At 43.0% G+C, this 17,761-nt stretch overlaps 1 protein-coding gene across 1 annotated transcript; it reads left to right on the top strand.

The window, feature by feature from the left end:
• The first annotated feature begins 8,611 nt into the window (after positions 1 to 8,611).
• On the top strand, positions 8,612 to 16,185 carry CTXN2 (cortexin 2). Its single transcript, XM_006135068.4, has 2 exons — positions 8,612 to 9,254; positions 15,740 to 16,185. The coding sequence occupies exon 2, from the start codon at positions 15,794 to 15,796 to the stop codon at positions 16,040 to 16,042; it is 249 nt and encodes an 82-aa protein (XP_006135130.1). The 5' UTR covers positions 8,612 to 9,254; positions 15,740 to 15,793; the 3' UTR covers positions 16,043 to 16,185.
• Positions 16,186 to 17,761: the final 1,576 nt, after the last annotated feature.

The raw sequence follows: 17,761 nt of genomic DNA, 5'->3' as shown, positions 1-17,761 counted from the left end.
TGGCAACCCTACAGCCGCTTCCAGCTCCTGTGTTGAGAGTACCCCTTCCCACAAGACATTTCCCAGCGCTCCTCCCGCATACGCCCGCCCTGTCCCGTCCCCCCCGCGGACCTGCTGCCAATTCTAACTACCCTGAGACCCTTTCCGCCCAAAAAATCCTCTCTGCAGCCATAAATGTTCAGCAACGCCCCCAGCCTCACCTAGATCCCCCAATAAACCGTCCCACCTTGAAATAGCCAATAACCCCCGCTCTCTCCTCGGTTCTTAAGTCCAAAACTATAACAGGGTTCAACAAATAGCTTGATAAATTCACGAAGCTGTTAGCCAGGATGGGCAGGGATTGTGTCCCTAGCCTCTGTGGAAGCTGGGAATGGGTGGAAGCTGGAGAGGGGTCACTTGATGATTGCCTGTTCTGTTCATTCCCTCTGGGGCACCTGGCACTGGCCACTGTTGGAAGACAGGATATTGGGATAGATGGGCTTTTGGCTTTTCTTATGTTCTTACAAGCCTACCCCCAAAACTCCCATTGCTATATTTTCAGTCACTTGACACTCATACCACTTCACCGCCAAAAAACATAATTAGTTTTCACCACTTAATTGTTCCATTAAATGTACCTAGGATTACACCAAAACTATCTGCACTCAGCACTAAGGCTGTGTCTAGACTGCATCCCTTTTTCGTAAAAGGGATGCAAATTAGACATATCGCAATTGCAAATGAAGCAGGGATTTAAATCTCCCCTGCTTCATTAGCATAAAAATGGCTGCCGCTTTTTTCCGGCTCGGAGCTTTGCCAGAAAAAAGCGCCAGTCTAGACGCGGATCTTTCAGAAAATAAAGCCTTTTCCGAAAGATCCCTTATCCCTCTTAAATGAGGAATCAGGGGAATCAGTCGAATCAGCCTAAAGCCGGCCCTGTGGGTAAGTCTATACAACAAATAACATCCTGCAGGTCATAGCCTCTTAAAAATGAGGGATAAGGGATCTTTCGGAAAAGGCTTTATTTTCCGAAAGATCTGCGTCTAGACTGGCGCTTTTTTCCGGCATAGCTCCGAGCTGGAAAAAAGCGGCAGCCATTTTTATGCTAATGAAGCGGGGGAGATTTAAATCCCCGCTTCATTTGCAATTGCGATATGTCTAATTTGCATCCCTTTTACAAAAAAGGGATGCAATCTAGACACAGCCTAACTGTCCAATAGCTATCACTCAGTCTGAAATGTTTCTCCCTCCCTCCAAAATTATCCACCTAGCTTTCGAAACAATTGTCAGTAAAAGACCATAAACCAAATACAAATGGATAAGCAGGGCCGGCTTTAGGAAGTGCGGGGCCCAATTCGAACAGTTTTGACAGGGCCCCGGCAGCCAGGATTTTTTTGTTGAGTGAAAAACAAAACAAAACACAAAAAAAACCACCGCACATAAAAAAAGAGTCACAGCCTCTTTAAATTCCCAGCTACAGAGCAGAGTCATGTCCCGCCTTCCCACCAAACCCCAGGGCCAACCCCCCCTCCCGCAGCGCAGGGAAACCCCTGCGCTCAACTCACCCCTCCGGCAGCGCAGGGAAGCCGCCACCCTCCTTCTCCGGGGCTGGCACCCCCTCCTGCAGCGTGCCCGGCACGCCAGCACACTTCCAGCTTTAGGGCATGTGGCCCTCTTAGGCGCAGGGTCCGATTCAGGGGAATCAGTTGAATCAGCCTAAAGCCGGCCCTGTGGGTAAGTCTATACAACAAATAACATCCTGCAGGTCATACATAGCCTCTTAAAAATAAGCTTTGTCCTGTACTTTTAATTGTGCTTTTTTCCACTAACTTATCTCCAGCCTTAGGGAGGTTCCACATATCTGTACCACTGTTTGGTTTCTCAACTCTGTGGACCAAATTCATCCCACCATTGGTGCTATGCACAGCACAGGGATAACATATCTCCCCACTTACAGGGCTTCCAAGCAATGCTTTTGACTTCCACACATGCCACCACATCCTTATACAGGTCACATCATCCCCAAAGGCTTCCTTAGTTTTTGCCCTGGTAGCAACTATTTCCCTATGAGTAATTCTAAAAGAAATGGCCCTGGCAAAAGAACACCCTCACCACTTTCCTTGCAAATCTCTTGAGGTGAGGATTCCTGATGAGGATAGCAAAGAACCAGCTATACTGTACTAACTTTGTTGTTGTGTGGGGGACCCTATTTCACATGTATTCCCCAAAGGGGCCTTTCAGTGGCCTCAATGCAAGAATGGATTTCTCCATGTCTAATTGTGACACTACCACCAAACTATCTGCTCTAAGCTCATAGACAACAGAAAGTGTATTTTTCTCCAGGCTCTTCTCTATATTTTTCTATGGTTAGCATTATCACTTGCTACACATGAAGATAGAGTGCTGTTTATCTCACTCACTGGTATTTATGCTGCTGGATGGTTCTTATTGTTATTGAAAGTTTAATTTTTTTGAGGATATTCAAAGCTTCTGGATGGACATTATTAAATCTACATAATAAAACTCTGCACAGCATTTTCCAGACATATAAGAAGATACAGTCAATACCCCAAAGATCTATAACCAAAAGACCCAATCCAGTCTCACACTGGCAATAGGTACATATCAGCTTTCAAACTGAAAGATATTCCTTTCAGCATAGGCTGATTTGACTCCCTTTCCCAATCCATTTAATCCTACTTTCCCCATATCATTTGAAAAATATTAACATTAAATGATTTTGGATTTAACTTAGAAATTTAAAAAGCAACTATCAATCTGATATCTCAGTATCTTTTAAATGAGGGAGAATATTATATGCCCTATGGCAAATTATTTTAGACCAGTGGTCCCCAACCTTTCGGGGCTGCCAGGCGCCCGGGGGCGGGGCCACTCATGCACTGGGCACCTGGGGGTGGGACCACCCATACGCCACGTGCCCAGTGCCGGCGCCACCCATGCGCCGCACTCCCGGGGCCGGCGCCGATCCTGTGCCGCGCGCCCAGGGGCGGAGCCACCCATACGCCACACGACCAGGGCCAGAACAGCCCATGCGCTGCATGCCCAGGGCCGGTGCCACTCCTGTGCCACGCGCCCAGAGGCGGGGATGCCCATACACCGCACGCCCAGGCACCGGCAGCGTCCATGTGCCACACGCCCGGGGGCAGGGCCAGTCCCGATCACTCGGCGGGAGCACAGAAATGGCCTGGTGGGCGCCATGGCGCCCGCGGGCACCACGTTGGGGACCACTGTTTTAGACCATTCTAGATCTAACTCCTTTGTGGGCTTCTCTTTTGGCCTGTACTATCATGGCTATGATGCCACCAGCCTTGACAATATTATGGAGATTTTGGAGGAAATCTTGAAAATGTAAGAGAGATACTAAAAAGCCTAGGTTCCAGCTATGTCTACACTATAGGGACTACAGCAGTATAGCTATGGAGCTGTAGCTGTGTCCACATAACCCCTTAGTGTAGACAGGCAACAGTGGCAGAAGGGTTTTTCCCCCATTGTTGTAGGAACACAACCTCCTTGTGCAATGGTAGCTAGCGCAACAGAAGCATTCTGCCTTCAACCTAGTTGCTTCTGCTCCAGGGGTTAAGCTGGCATAGCTACAGTGCTTGGGTTGTGGATATTTCATGCCCCTGAGCACAATAGCTATGATGGCCTACATTTTAAGTGTACATCAGGCTCATCATAAGCCTAAAATTAGGTAGGTGTGGCTGAGTGCATTCTGCCTAGGGTGAATGATAACATGCTATTCAAGCTTTACTAAAAGCTGCACAATTGCTGGATGTTTTTGCTATAATGATGAGTAATGAACTGATTAATGTTGTCTATAAATTGTTGTCAATATGTTTTAGAGCTATCATTGCACTGAGATGAAAGGGAGTAATTCACGCCTTTATATTATTGGACCAAGTATAGAAACCTGAGGCTTTGCACAGGGTAATCTAAACAAATGTTCAGGAAAAGGGAGTTTATACCTCAAACCTAGTGTATTGATTTAACGTGGCTAAAGGAAGATTCCTCTGCTGCTTTTTAGCCCATATGCTCTAGTAGGAGCTAAGATTCTTGCATACTTCCTACATAGAGGTTTAGACCTTTGTACACATGTTGAGAGAGCTGTACTGGCTCTACTATCTTTCCTGCACCATGCCATCAGATTTGACAGTTATGCCTTTGGCCTGGTCTATATACAGATTTTGCACTGGTATAACTATATTAGTTAGAAACGTGATTTTTTACAGATATATCAGTACAATCCATAACACTGATGCACAGTGTAGCTAATTCCTTTTCCTATACAGGAATAATGTTAAACTTAAAAAACAACAAAGAAATGGGCTGTGTCCACGAAAGCTCGTGATACCATCTACATGTTTTGTTAGTCTTTAAAATGCTACCAGACTATTTGTTGTTTTTTAAGTTTATCATGTACGGACTAACTCGCCTACCCGTCTGAAGGAATAATGTTGTGTGTATACCAAAGTTTGTAGTGTAGACAAGTTTGGATAGTCTAAGGTAAGAAGGACTATGATCTTCCCGCAACTCCATTGCACCCTATTAAAAAAACTCTTTTCCTGACAGATCGGTAAACCTCCTTTTTTGGAGCATAAGGATCTGGCGGGAAAAGGGTTTTTTGCACAAAAAGAAAATGTCCACACTACTTTTTTTCCGAAAAAGCCCTTTGCTCAAAAAATGCCTTGCATAAATTATGCAAATGAGGCATGGTGATATGCTAATCTGCAACTCATTTGCATACTCACTGCTAGCAAAAACGGCAATGTGGACGTAGCCTCAGAGGAGTGGATTTTTCACATCCCAGGAGACAGCTAATCCAAAGCAAATTCTTTGGACAGACCAGGCCTCAGGCTTTTTTTTGGGTAGGAGTGGAGGGGTGGAATGTGTATGGCTTGTTGTTGGGGAAGATCTCCCCGTTTGCTGGTGTTTTAAAAATTATTTTCACACAAGGCCCCATTCCAGCAAAACGTGCAAAATGTTTAAGACATGACAAGTCTCACTGAGACCAATTTGACTACTCATATGTGTATAATTACATATGTGCCTAAGTGCTTTGCTGGATAGGGGCCCTGAAATCTAGAACATCTTTTTTTTTTATTTCATTCTATTCCAGATTAATTTTCCTGTGTCCAAAACATTGTTGTCTTATACTTCTTACTCAGAAATGGATCATCTGAGATTTTGGTGTACAGTGTCCTGAAGGGCATGGAGGAGAAGTGAAGGGAATTAAGAGAGGCACAGAGAGGAACCGGGTGAGGTAGAGTGGTATAACATTGTTAAAAAATTAAACATGAACAATTACTAGATATACATAATTTAGCATTTCAGATAGTATTTCTCCATCAACCTATTCATTCTCTTCCATTTTCCACTCCCACTGATATCTCACACACCTCCTATAGATTTCCTGAAAACTCTAGGATGGGAGCCTAAGGCTACGTGTAGACTGCCACTTTTTTGCAATTTGCATAACTTTTTCCGATTGTTTTTCAGAAGAGGCTTTTCAGAAATTTGACCCATCCATACTGGGCCAAATTTCGGAAAAACCTCCTCTTTCGGAAGAGCCCTTCTTCCTCGTGAAATGAGGAAGACAGGGCTTCTGAAAGAGCGCGTCTGCTCTTCCACAAAAAAGTCAGAATAGTGGACGCATTCCCTGGATGGGCACTAGCTGGGAGGGCAGTCAGCACAGGACCCTGAAGTTACGAGGCCCATGGCAACCGCCTTGTTCACCTTGCCCTAAGTCCAGGCCTGCACCTCACCCAGGGCAGTGGGGCTCAGGCTTCAGTTCCCCCATCCTGGGGTCGTGAAGTAATTTTTGTTCTCAGAGGGAGTCACAGTGCAATCAAGTTTGAGAACTCCTGCCCTAAACATTAAAAAGTCTGAAAATAAACAGTGACAGCATATAGCCTGCCACTCATGCTCACCCCACTTGCCTTGTACCACCTAACCAGCCTTAATTTTGTCTAATGAAATTTGTAAAGATCAAAAATATGAAATTACTAGATGACTATAAAATCTCAATTCCTATTCAAGGGATGCATTTTCAAGATACCCTTAATCCTCTTTTGGAAAGCAATCTAAGGTCAAATCAGTGCAAACTCTAAATGAAGTCAATGGGGAGTCCATTGCTGAATTCCATAGAAATTAATCCTGATGAAAAATGGAAAATGAGAGAGTGATGAAAGTTCTATCTGTTGAAGTATCTAGGACACTCACAGAGTTAACTAGTTTGCCTTCCAAGAATTCACCACAGGGGGAATGATGGTTTCATTTCTTTTCATCATTCATTGTTTTTCCATTCTGAAGTACACCACCTTAGACTGTACAGAGAGTCTTAAAAACCAGACCTACTAGGGTACATCTATACAGCAGCACTATTTTAGAACAATTGACATTATTCTGAAATAATATAGTGCGCATCTACACTGCAAGTCTTTATTTCAAAATAATGTCAAGCTGGAAGACTTCTTACTCCAACTCATAGTAACCCTCATTTCACGAGGAGTAAGGGAAGTCGAAGGAAGTGTTTTTCCTTCGACTTCTTGCAGTGTAAACAGCACTTAAAGCCAAGTTAAGCTATTTCGACTTAAGCTACACAATTGATGTAGCTGAAGTTGCGTAGTTTAATTCGACTGTAGCCCTACTGTGTAGACATATGCATACTGGTGGAATCTCCCTCTCTGGAGATATTTAAGAACAGGTTAGATAGACATCTGTCAGGGATGGTGTAGACGGAGCTTGATCCTGCCTTGAGGGTGGGGGGCTGGACTCGATGACCTCTCGAGGTCCCTTCCAGTCCTATTATTCTATGATTCTATGATTCTCCGCTGCTGGCTACTCACTGCTTCTCCAGTTTGGTGTCCATGAAAAATGGAAGTCAAACAAATAAAAATGCAGGGAGGGAAGTGTTTGAAATAGAACCACAAGAACCAGTTTCAAGAACCAGTTGCAGGAGATCAGGCTACTCAAGCCTGCAATAGTATACATTTGAAGAGCATAATTACTATCATTTTAAATGATTCATTTCAGCATCTATTCGAATAAGAGGAAAACAGCACGAGGATTTCCCCAAATCATTCCAAGAGGAGGCAGGGGTGAATGAACTGCACTTCCACAGCTAGAACAATATAGATCTTGAAGGCTCTGCAGGAGGCAGGAGCTATCCATTTAGAGGCTATCTCCAGTGGCTCAGGCATGCCCTGCCCCCCCATTCCTAGCCAGGCAACGCCGTCCATTTGAGTCATATTACCATTTTAAAGGAGCTAAGTGTCTTTACATATAAAAATCTCTTTTAAAATTAACTTTATATATGTAACAATTTTAGTAATAAACATAATTTATGATGTGATCATAAAGATCCATTAAAGGAGAGCAATGACACAGGTTTGTTGTGGTAGTAGTAAACATTTCTATTAGGAGAGTGCCCAAAGACTTATGACTTTGTTGTACTTGGTACTATGCAAACAAGGAAAAAAGAGATGACTATATAAATATATTAAGATCCATCAGGAAAAAATCCTTCCCCCTATTTCTCCAGAAAATAACTTTACAAATAATATTTATCATATTTATTTAAAAATATTTAAACTATTTTATTGAAGCAATAAAAAACCCTTTCAAGATAGGTATTTATACCAGGACTTGTCCTGTCTCTAGCCTTTAGCCTTATGCTTTAGCACATTCCTAAGGTGTACAACTTGCCACTGTATTGCATACTTTGTCAGCCTTGATACTTACTTTTATACCTGTCCTGTGCCACTGAAATCCACTGCATTTCCAATAGGAGTGCTAGCTGCTGGAATGCACAGAAATGGAATGATCAGTTAAAATGTGCTTGAACAGGTTTTTAATTTGATATATGTATCCAACTTAAAAACAATTCTTCATCTGGTAGCTGCATGTTAATACTACCTTTTAATATGGTAAGTGGAATTCTTATTTTTTTTAAATTAATATTTACATAGATTTATGCTAATTAGATACAAACTTGATAAATAGGCTTCAACGCTAATAACTGCTCCTGGGCATGATTACTGTTAATCATTATTTATTATAAAATTGCTGGGAGGAGGGATGCTGGCAATGCAGGAGACAGATACAAAATAAAATACCTTACACAAACTAGTTGACTGTTATGGGCTAAACCTTGCTCATTTACGCCACACCAGTTGCTTGTAGAAGAGCTGGATTTGGGCCTGGGGTATTTAACATGACTCTTGCTTTCTCATTAATGACTAGATGGTAGTTGAGATCAAAAGTAGTAACAGTGCTCCCCATAGCTAATACCCCCTCACTCAGGAGATCCAGGACTGATGCCGCTAGGATTTTAGCAATGCCCTGATTATAAACCAGCTGCCTCAGAAATTGCTTGACAGTTAGTTCACAGGTCTGGATATTGGGCAGCAGCTAACTCTGTCTCTGAATCAGGAGGATTGATACAGCTATGGGGATGCACCTTTCCCTTGATAAATAAAATATTACTTAAACAAACAGCATCGGAGGGCTCAATTAACAGACAATACAGCTGTCCCACACAGACTGAAAGGACAGAGCCCTGCATTGTTCTGGAAATATGCAATTTAATGCCAATAGTCACAAAACACCTAGGTCATTTCAACACCCCGCCCCCTTCACTTGCTCTGCTTGAAAGCCGGGCTTGAGAACAGCCTTCTCTGTGACATTGTTGCTTTCAAGATAAGGACCCTCTGACACCCTAACAGAGGCGCTGTGCGGTGCCTAGATGCCATGTTAGCAGGACCTTGTGTTTCAGGAGGGAAGGTAGCTGCAGGCTTCGGCGAGCTGAGGAAGCGCTGGGCAGCCGCTGTTGCTGCAGCAGCGCCTGTCTGGGAGTGCAGCAAAGATTTGCTGATGCCTCTCACGTAGTATTTTGCAGGAAGTTTCCATACGTCTTCAGTACAGTAGATACAAAGGGGGTTTGGAGGGAAGCAGGGCTGAATTATCCGAAAAGGCTTTTTCTTTTTCTTTACTTTTTTTTAAATCGGTTTGAGAATTTCCATCCGCATCTTAACCCAAGTGCTTTGAGAGAAGTCCCCGAGCCATGCGTCCATCCCTCTGAAGAAACGCCCACAGATGACCGCTAGCGCCCCTGGAGGGGGCTATTGGGGATGTGTAGCTCGCAGAGCCTCACTTGGTTTATGACCACAAGGGAGGATCGGCTCAACCGCTACCCAGTGAGCCACTGCAACTTGTGCAGTTCACCAGCATGGGGACAAGGGATACGGAAGAACGGGGTCTGTATTGCGAGGTTTTCATTCAATAAGGCTACTTCTTCTCTACCTAGTTACAAAACAAGGAACGGGGGGGGGGCACATCTTTGGCTGGTGTTGTCTTATAATTCTGCAGGATATATTGAGCTTGCTATGCTGTTGTATTGATTTTCTACCTGTGCTGTAGATTTGCTTTAAATAATGCATATAATGCCGGTATTATGGCCAGCTAAGGGATATTCTCCGAGGAAGCCTGTCTTAGGGTAAGACAAAACAGGCAGTTTTTAGCAGAAATTGGGGGGAAGGGGAGGGAGGTTTCAATACCACTCCTTGACATTTGATGTAAAATATAGAGTGAATTCTATGTTTGTGTAAACACATAAATATCCAGGTGCAAAAGGCTGCCACACAGAAGTAAAAGCTGTAGGTATAACTGTGTATCAACAGTTGCCTTGCATATACTCCATACATTATGGTACAAATATACTACATTGACACCGAATCTTGGGGTTTCCCCCCCTATTCTGTTTCTCACTTATCCAGACATCCCTATCTCATAAGAATAAACAGTGCATTACAGAGCAAAAGATCTACCACCAAATGGATGTTTTAGGTACTGTGAATTTACTAGGAATCATATCCTGTCTTTACAATCCGTTGTCTATTTGAGAGGTGGAGGTGGTAAAGGGGATTGCAGCGTGGAATGGAATTTACTTCTGCTCCAAGAAGGTGCAGTACGCCCTGTGATTACATACTGCAGGCCACACCACATCTTACTAAATTCTCAGAATGGCTAATTATACCCTTGTGTTACCAAAGAGGGCTGGGTAGCCTGGCACTGGGCCCCCTGCATAATACTCTCTTGAATGCCAGGTTTGGGACTGTGACCTGCTAGCTGTATAGGGTGGGAAGAAGAGGCTGACTTCCGTACAGTGATTTAGGAATGCAGTGTGCATATTAACTGAAATGAGTGTAGCTCTTCACTCACAGAGCCCTTCAGACCAGTGTTGTTATCTCAGATGGTTCGGATAAACTTCCTAAATCATGGAAACGAGAAAGAACTTTTTGAGATGTACCTGCCACTAATCCTCTCCCTCCACTATCTTCTTCAAATTCCTGCTACAGCAGTTGTACCACTCTGAGGTGCCACTCCTCCAGAACCAGGTTTTGAAAGATATGTTGATATATAAAGATGCATATAGGTATCTAAGAGCTAATGAAAATCCCATTCAGTATCTTTCAGCATCTTTAGGCACCTAAATGACTTTAAGAATTCTTACAAGTATTCATCTGGAATCCAGGCCATTTGAAGAATGACTGGGCCACTACTTCACTGCTTCAGCCGTGCAATCTCCATGACTTCCTGAATGATAACCATACGAGTACCATGAGAGCAGGAACGACTTTTTATTCCTATTATGTGAAAACCATGATTTACTGGGTCACCTGAAACTTATTATGAACAATTAGTTTTTTAACATGGGTTGGAATAGGGTAATGTGAATTTTCAGTCAACTAGAGCTTGATCATTCAAGGATCTGAGTCCTCTCAACTCCTGAGGACTCCAGTAGGACTTTAGTATACTCAGCACCTCACAAGATTGGGCCCTTACACAGTGATCTTTACAACAAAACCTGAGGATAAAGGAAGATTCTTGAGGAAGTATTGTTATCAGCAACCTATGAAGGCTGTGGTCATACTTCTCAGACCCTTTCCCAAGAATGTCTGGAATTACTGTTGACATTTTCTTTTTCTAAAGTCTGGAAATGTGAGAGTGGTAACTAGGGTTGCACAAAAAGTTCATATTGAAACCCTCAAACCGCCCATAATCAGGATTGGAGCCTAATGGAACTTTAAATATCAGTCCAGGTCCACAAACATTTGATGAATATGGTTAGATGCTGTTACAATAAATGTAGGCACTCCAACGTATCTATTCATCTAGCTTCTATATAGTACTCGCTACTCTCTTTTGACTTCTTTAGAACCATTAGTCCAGCAATCTCCAGCTTTTTCCTCACCCTCTGCTTACCTTTTCTGCCTTTTGGGATGAGACATTTGTACCACTTCTGCTTCCCCCTTGCTCTTAGTAGCCCCTTTTCTGGTCTTGAAGAGGCATCAAATGGCCTTTTCCACTATAGCAGACCATTCAGAAGTCCTTGCCTCTCCGAATCTAGAGAGATTTTGAGAGGTGGTTGAGTGAAACTACATGGACACCAACTAAAACCTGGACCAATAGAGATAGGTTTGGTGGCAACCCCTGACAAATAGACCCTACGGCTGTGTCTACACTGGCATGAATTTCCAGAAATGCTTAAAATGGAATACTATTCCGTTTTCAGTTTTTCCGGAAAAGGAGCGTCTACATTGGCAGGCTGCTTTTCCGGAAAAGCCCTTTTTCCGGAAAAGCGTCTGTGGCCAATGTAGACGTGCTTTTCCGGAAAAGAGCCCCGATTGCCATTTTCGCGATCGGGGCTTTTTTCCGGAAAAGACTACTGCGCTGTCTACACTGGCCCTTTTCCAGAACAGTGTTCTGGAATAAGGACTTATGCCCAAGCGGGAGCAGAATAGTTTTTCCGGAATAGCGGCTGATTTTGTACAGTAGAGCGTCGTTGCTTTTCTGGAAATTCAAGGGCCAGTGTAGACAGCTCGCAGCTTATTCCGGAAAAGCGGCTGATTTTCCAGAATAAGTGGCTCAGTGTAGACACAGCCTACAAATTCTAGTTCCTATAATACAATCCCCAATCTCTGATTTAGTGGTTACCTACTTTGTGAGATTAGGACCTTTTAGCAGTTACGGTCTTTTTGCTCATGATTTTAGACCTATTTGAGCAGATGGCATTACGTATGCATAACTGTTGGCTGCAGTCATCAGTAGCTAATCTGTAAGCAGATGTATAATGTAACATATCCCAAACAAGTAAAATATTACCTTTATATGGTACATATTTAGGGCCAAATTCTCCACTCCGATCTGTGGGCAGTGGAAATACTGCATCACTTCTGCTCAGGATGGGGAGAAGAGCTCAGAGATCAGCAAAGAGACACAACATGGATTGAGGGGCCCAAGGCCCAATTCACAAGAAATGTATACTATTCCTCCATATAGCCAATGACATCCTCAGAGCCACTGCACCCCACTGTCACAGGTTGGGACCAAGAATTCTGTTCTTTAGCCTGAAGATTTGAAGCCATAATTGCCAGTGATGAACCAAATAATAAATACAATAATATCAGGGTGGGCTAATAACAAATGTTTAGTAAAGCAAGCATGCAAGGACCAATAGCAATGCTTGTTTCCTAGTCTGCATGAGAAATCAGCCCAAATATTGATCTAACCTGATTAATTAAGCCATAGGTTTCAGGGAATAACACTCAGATTGGTGATTTAACACAGGTCTTACATGTCTCTTCTTCATTCCTGAAGTATGTGATCATTCCAGCTCATGAAAATAAATAGCGTTCCTTCCAGGTTTGGTTTGTAAGCTGTATCTTATCTTCTGCACGTCTTACCTCCTTCTGCGCTCATTTCTTAGGGAAAACTTCCATTTATTCCAATGGGAGAAAATTTAGCCCGACTGCAAGATTGGGAGTTTAGTCTTGATATAAGGCTCTGGGAAATTCAGCACAGACCACTGATTTCTATGTGCTTCACACAGCCATACGTGTCTCCCTCCTGCTGAACTAATTGCAGCGTCAAGGCTATCATTTGTCTCACAGATTTTTGTGTCTTTTATGGACTGTACTTTTTCTGGCACTATGTCTTCCTGCTTTAGTAATTTCTCAGGATACTCCTTTCAATTTTAATTTCCCAAGTGTCCTTGGGATCCTGGAAGGATAACTTTTTCTGTCTGGAGCCTGTTACACATAACTGATTTGTGCAACAGTTTGAGAATTCTGTGATTTCACTTTCCAATCTCTGCAGCTGTTAAAACTTTTGGAAACACTGGAAATATGCCTCACATGAAAATGTGTGCATCAAGTGATTTCATCTATTACATTTTTTCATCATAAAGATATCAATTATTATTATTCAATTGTTATTGACATTATTTTTGGTGACTATGGGTCATACGTTGGCACCTTGTCACTCACTGAGTCATACCACACTCCACAAGTTGTACCATTTGTTTCAATGGCACGACTCAGAGAAAGGCATCACTTGACATGAGTGAAGGTCTCATGGCTCAGCTGTGATGAATAAGCCTCTAAGTAAGAGCAATGACGCTGCTAATGAACAATGTGCAGAGGTTTGGACTGGGAGTCAGGGAGAGGAGAGATGGTGCTTAAACCAACATTTTCCAAACCTTAAAACAGGCTCAGGTGATAGAGCCAAATCCCCAATGGGTATAAATCAGTGGAGTTTGAAGTAGGGATGTAATAGTATAGTCAATTAACCAATTAACCAATAAGAAAATGCTTATAGGTTAATGCTATAGGCTACACACATTTCCTCCCTCCCACATACATTTTTTAGCAGGCTGACCAGCAGCCCGGCTCAGTCCCAGCTTGTGCCAGGTCCGGGACCTGAACCCACTGCAATTCTGCATTTAACGTGTATTAGGCAGCCTGTCTCAGTTCTGGCTTGTGCTGGGTCCAGGAGCTCAGACCTCTCCCCGCCTCTGGGCAGGGACTGCTGCTGTATCAGAGGCAACAGCACAGGGAGGCAGGCAGCCAGTCGACGAGGAGAGCTGGTTTTTAAACTGGCTCCCCTCATGGACCAGCTCCCTCCTGGCACCACATGTTGCTGCTTCGGCTAGAGAAGCAGCAACACAGGGTGACAGGCGGCTCCCCAGGAGTGGGGCTGGAGCTCAGTGGCTGCCGGCCCCACCCCTGGGGGACTATAGAATAGTCGACTAACCGATAAGAATTCATGAGATTATTCGACTATTCAGTTAGCTGATATTTAACATCCTTAGTTTGAAGGAAGTCAATAGCTCTACAAAATCTGGCCCAGAGTTTTTAACTTTATCCTTCCTTCCTTCTTTTTGTTGTATCCTTACTTCTTATTATGGACTAAGTTAAAGAAGAGATGTAAAGGGAAAAATATTATGAAGAGAAGCAAATTCCCTTTGGCTTTATTTACCATTATAAAGAAGCCCCTCCCCTCCCCCAAAAAGGGACAAAAGTCCAATTTCTTTCTGCTTTGCAGATTACCTATAATGCTCTGACACCTTGAAGTCTGCTGAGTTGTGGCAATGCTGATGAGGAGGGTGTGGCAGCTGAATGAAAATGGCAGGAACATTATGCCTATGGAAGGTTACACTTCTAAAACGGTGGAATGGGTGCTCTCCAGCCTCAGACTCAAGGCATCAGTCTGTGTGTATGGTGGGGCCTTGGCTATGTTCCCTAGTCCACTTGGTCACACCGTTTTGCAGCCTTTAATGATCAAAACAAAGGCTAAAGAGCCCCCTCCCACCCTCCTCCCCACTATACAAAGGGAGCACAAATCCCGGCATGAGCTATCCCCAGTGTGAGTGCACTAGAAAGGAAAAAGGGTTCCCTGCATGCCCTTCCCAGACTAGTACACTCAGGCAAGGACAAACCTAATTTGCAAAAGGGCCCAAAATACACAGGGTTATTCCTTACACTCTCTTGCCCAAATTGCCAGTGAAGTCAGTGGATTTTTTTAATATGCCAAGAATGAAGGATTGAGCCCTTGGTGTAGTGCTTATACATGACGCTTTGAAGGAGGAATAAGATTTGTATTCTTGTCTTCTCCCTTTAACCTTTCCACATACACGAATGGTGAAGGGATTTCTAATTTTAGTTTGGTGGGGACATATCCACTGTGTACCCTTTGAAGCTGGCACATGGCTCAGCCTGTGAATCTGAATGTAGATTTCAACAGTTTGTGGCCCCAGCCAAACTCTACTAAAGTTTATAAACTAGTGAGTGACAATCACACAGGGACACGTATTAAGAAAAGCAAGTATGCCACTGCACAAGCTTATCAGCTTGCACATAGCACCATTTACACATACCGAGTTAGAATTTAAACATTCAGCAGGTTATTTTACAAGCATTTTTAGGCATGCAAATGAATGGATTTGTGTGGAATTGGAGCCCAAAATAAATGCCCAACAATATTATATAAACATGACATTTTCATACTTACATTTGGTTCAGTGCAGTTAGTTCTCAGCTAAAATACATGTGCCCAATCCACCAGTTTTAGTCAGATGAAATGCCGGTTGAAGTCCATGGGTGTTACACCAGATTAAGGACTCAGATACTGACAGTGCAAACTCCCCAGCACAAGTTTCCCTTTTAGCAAGTAAATTGTCAGTTTTTCATTGTCATTGTCAGGATTAGCAACTCCAACTAGCTTTTGTTCAGGGGCTGCCAATTTCTAATGACAGAATTTCCAGGCTGATCTGGGTGTAAAAAAGGGTGCTTTCACTATTGACACCCGTGGAGTTTGTTTTTTAACATTTTTGGTATAGTAGTAGCTCAGAGCTCTGTGTCACATTTGGCTGTAACCAAACTGACTTCACTTTTGTGTACAGGCAAAGAGGGAATACAAGTGAAAATCCTGAAGACTCACCAGGATGTGACACCCAATGATGAGCAGTAGCTATTGCAGCAACGCTTCAGCCAGCATGAGTGTCAACGAAGTGTCTGCCTTCTCACTGACTTTAGAGCAAAAAACTGGCTTTGCCTTTGTAGGGATTCTGTGTGTTTTCTTGGGATTACTTATTATTAGATGCTTCAAAATCTTACTGGACCCCTATAGTAGCATGCCTTCTTCCACTTGGGAAGATGAAGTCGAGGGGCTGGATAAAGGAACGTTTGAATATGCTCTTGCATGAAAACTCAAAAGAATATCCTGCCTTACCTTTGATGTTGATTTCATTTTGGAAACCTAGTACTGATAAATTTGTACTATATACCTAAGTTTTGAAGTTATGATGATGACATCCATTTTGTTAAATAAATATTTGTTGCAAACTCATAAAAACATTTCATACTGCTTTTATTGTGCGAATTCACCATTTGTGGAATTGTGAGTAAAAACAGCTGATGTAAAAGAAAGACTTTAAGGAGACAATTCACTAAACATTCAGTGGGGAGGAGGACTGGCAGAAAAATCTCCTGAGAAACACCTATCATTTGTTGCTTTATAGCAGGGGTGGGCAATAATTTTTGGTAGGGGGCTACTCCAAGATTTTGGTAAGTGGTCAAGAGCCACACTTTCCCGTGGAGGAGGTGCAGGGTCTAGTTCGGCGGTTGGGTGCAGAAGAGTGCACGGGGTAAGGGACTAGAGTGCAGAAGACGGTGTGGGATCTGAGAGGGTGTATGGGTGCCAGAAGGGGTTGTAACCTGGGTCAGGGGATTGGGGTGTAGGGTCAGGGCAGGAGTGTGGGTGCAGGAGAGGATTCTGGCCTGGGGTAGGAGTGTAAGGAGTACAGGTTCTGGAAGGGAGTTGTTACCTGGGGCAAGGGGTGCAGAGGATTTGAATGGTGATCTGGGGGAGGGAGTTGGGATGCAGGAGGTCTGGGGTGCTAGAGGCAGGCACTGGCTGGGAGGAGTTTACCTAAGTGTCTTACCCCAAGGCAGGCGGGGTTCCCTTCCCGCTGCAGCCCCAGCCCGCTTGAAAATACAGGCTGCTCCCTCCAAGTGGCTCTCAACTCCAGCTGCCCCGTGTTTCAATATCGTGTTGCTGACTTTTCCCAGGCCAGCGCTAAAAATTTTCCAAATCTGATGAAAAATTCCCAGATTATTTTTTCATAGCTACACTAGGACCAATACATTTTAAGTACTCCTCACACTCTGGACCGGTATACATTTAATTAATTTTGATAAAATTAGAGGGATGCGACACATTAACTTTTGTTAATTCACCTTTTAGGAAATGTGGTTTTAAGTAATTTGTTGCAATTACTTTGAAAAGTTTCACTGACTCTGGTTTAATGCAATGAATGAGTGGAGATTTGCTTTGAAAGAGAGCACTGAATTTGTTCATGTAATCCAAAACATATTTCAAAAATAGTAGATAGGATTTAAGTTCTGGATTACACATTGCATCATGTATTTCTTTTGCTTTTGAACTTTTTCGATCGACACACAAGTTGTATCTAGTTAAAAAGGGCATCTCACAACACTAATATTCTGTTTACACAAGGGTGTACTGCTAACCACCTTGTTTGACTTGGTTTTAACATAGATAACTTTAAATGGAGAAAATATTCAACCATCTCCTCAATTTCTTCTTTCTTTTTAGTGCTATGTGCTGGATAGTTAGTGATATTTGTTATAAACTGCTCTACGAAATCAGGCAAAACTGTAGAAGCTGAACTTGATATCAGGGCTGATGTATGGCAAATACATCTCAGCAAAACAACATTTAGAACATCCTCTCTAAGTTTAGAGAAAAAGGAATTCTTTGCTCCTATCACCACATTTGCACTATCACAAGCAACACCCAAAATATTATTCAATGGATTTTTTTTTAAATTGACTCCTTGAATTTAGTATAAATGCCTTCCGCTGTACAATTTTTAGCATCAAGTTCAATGAGTTCTAATAAT

The sequence above is a fragment of the Pelodiscus sinensis genome, chromosome 14 (assembly GCF_049634645.1).
Source record: "Pelodiscus sinensis isolate JC-2024 chromosome 14, ASM4963464v1, whole genome shotgun sequence".
Taxonomy (NCBI): Eukaryota; Metazoa; Chordata; order Testudines; family Trionychidae; genus Pelodiscus; species Pelodiscus sinensis.
This window is presented reverse-complemented; position numbering and strand designations above follow the sequence as displayed.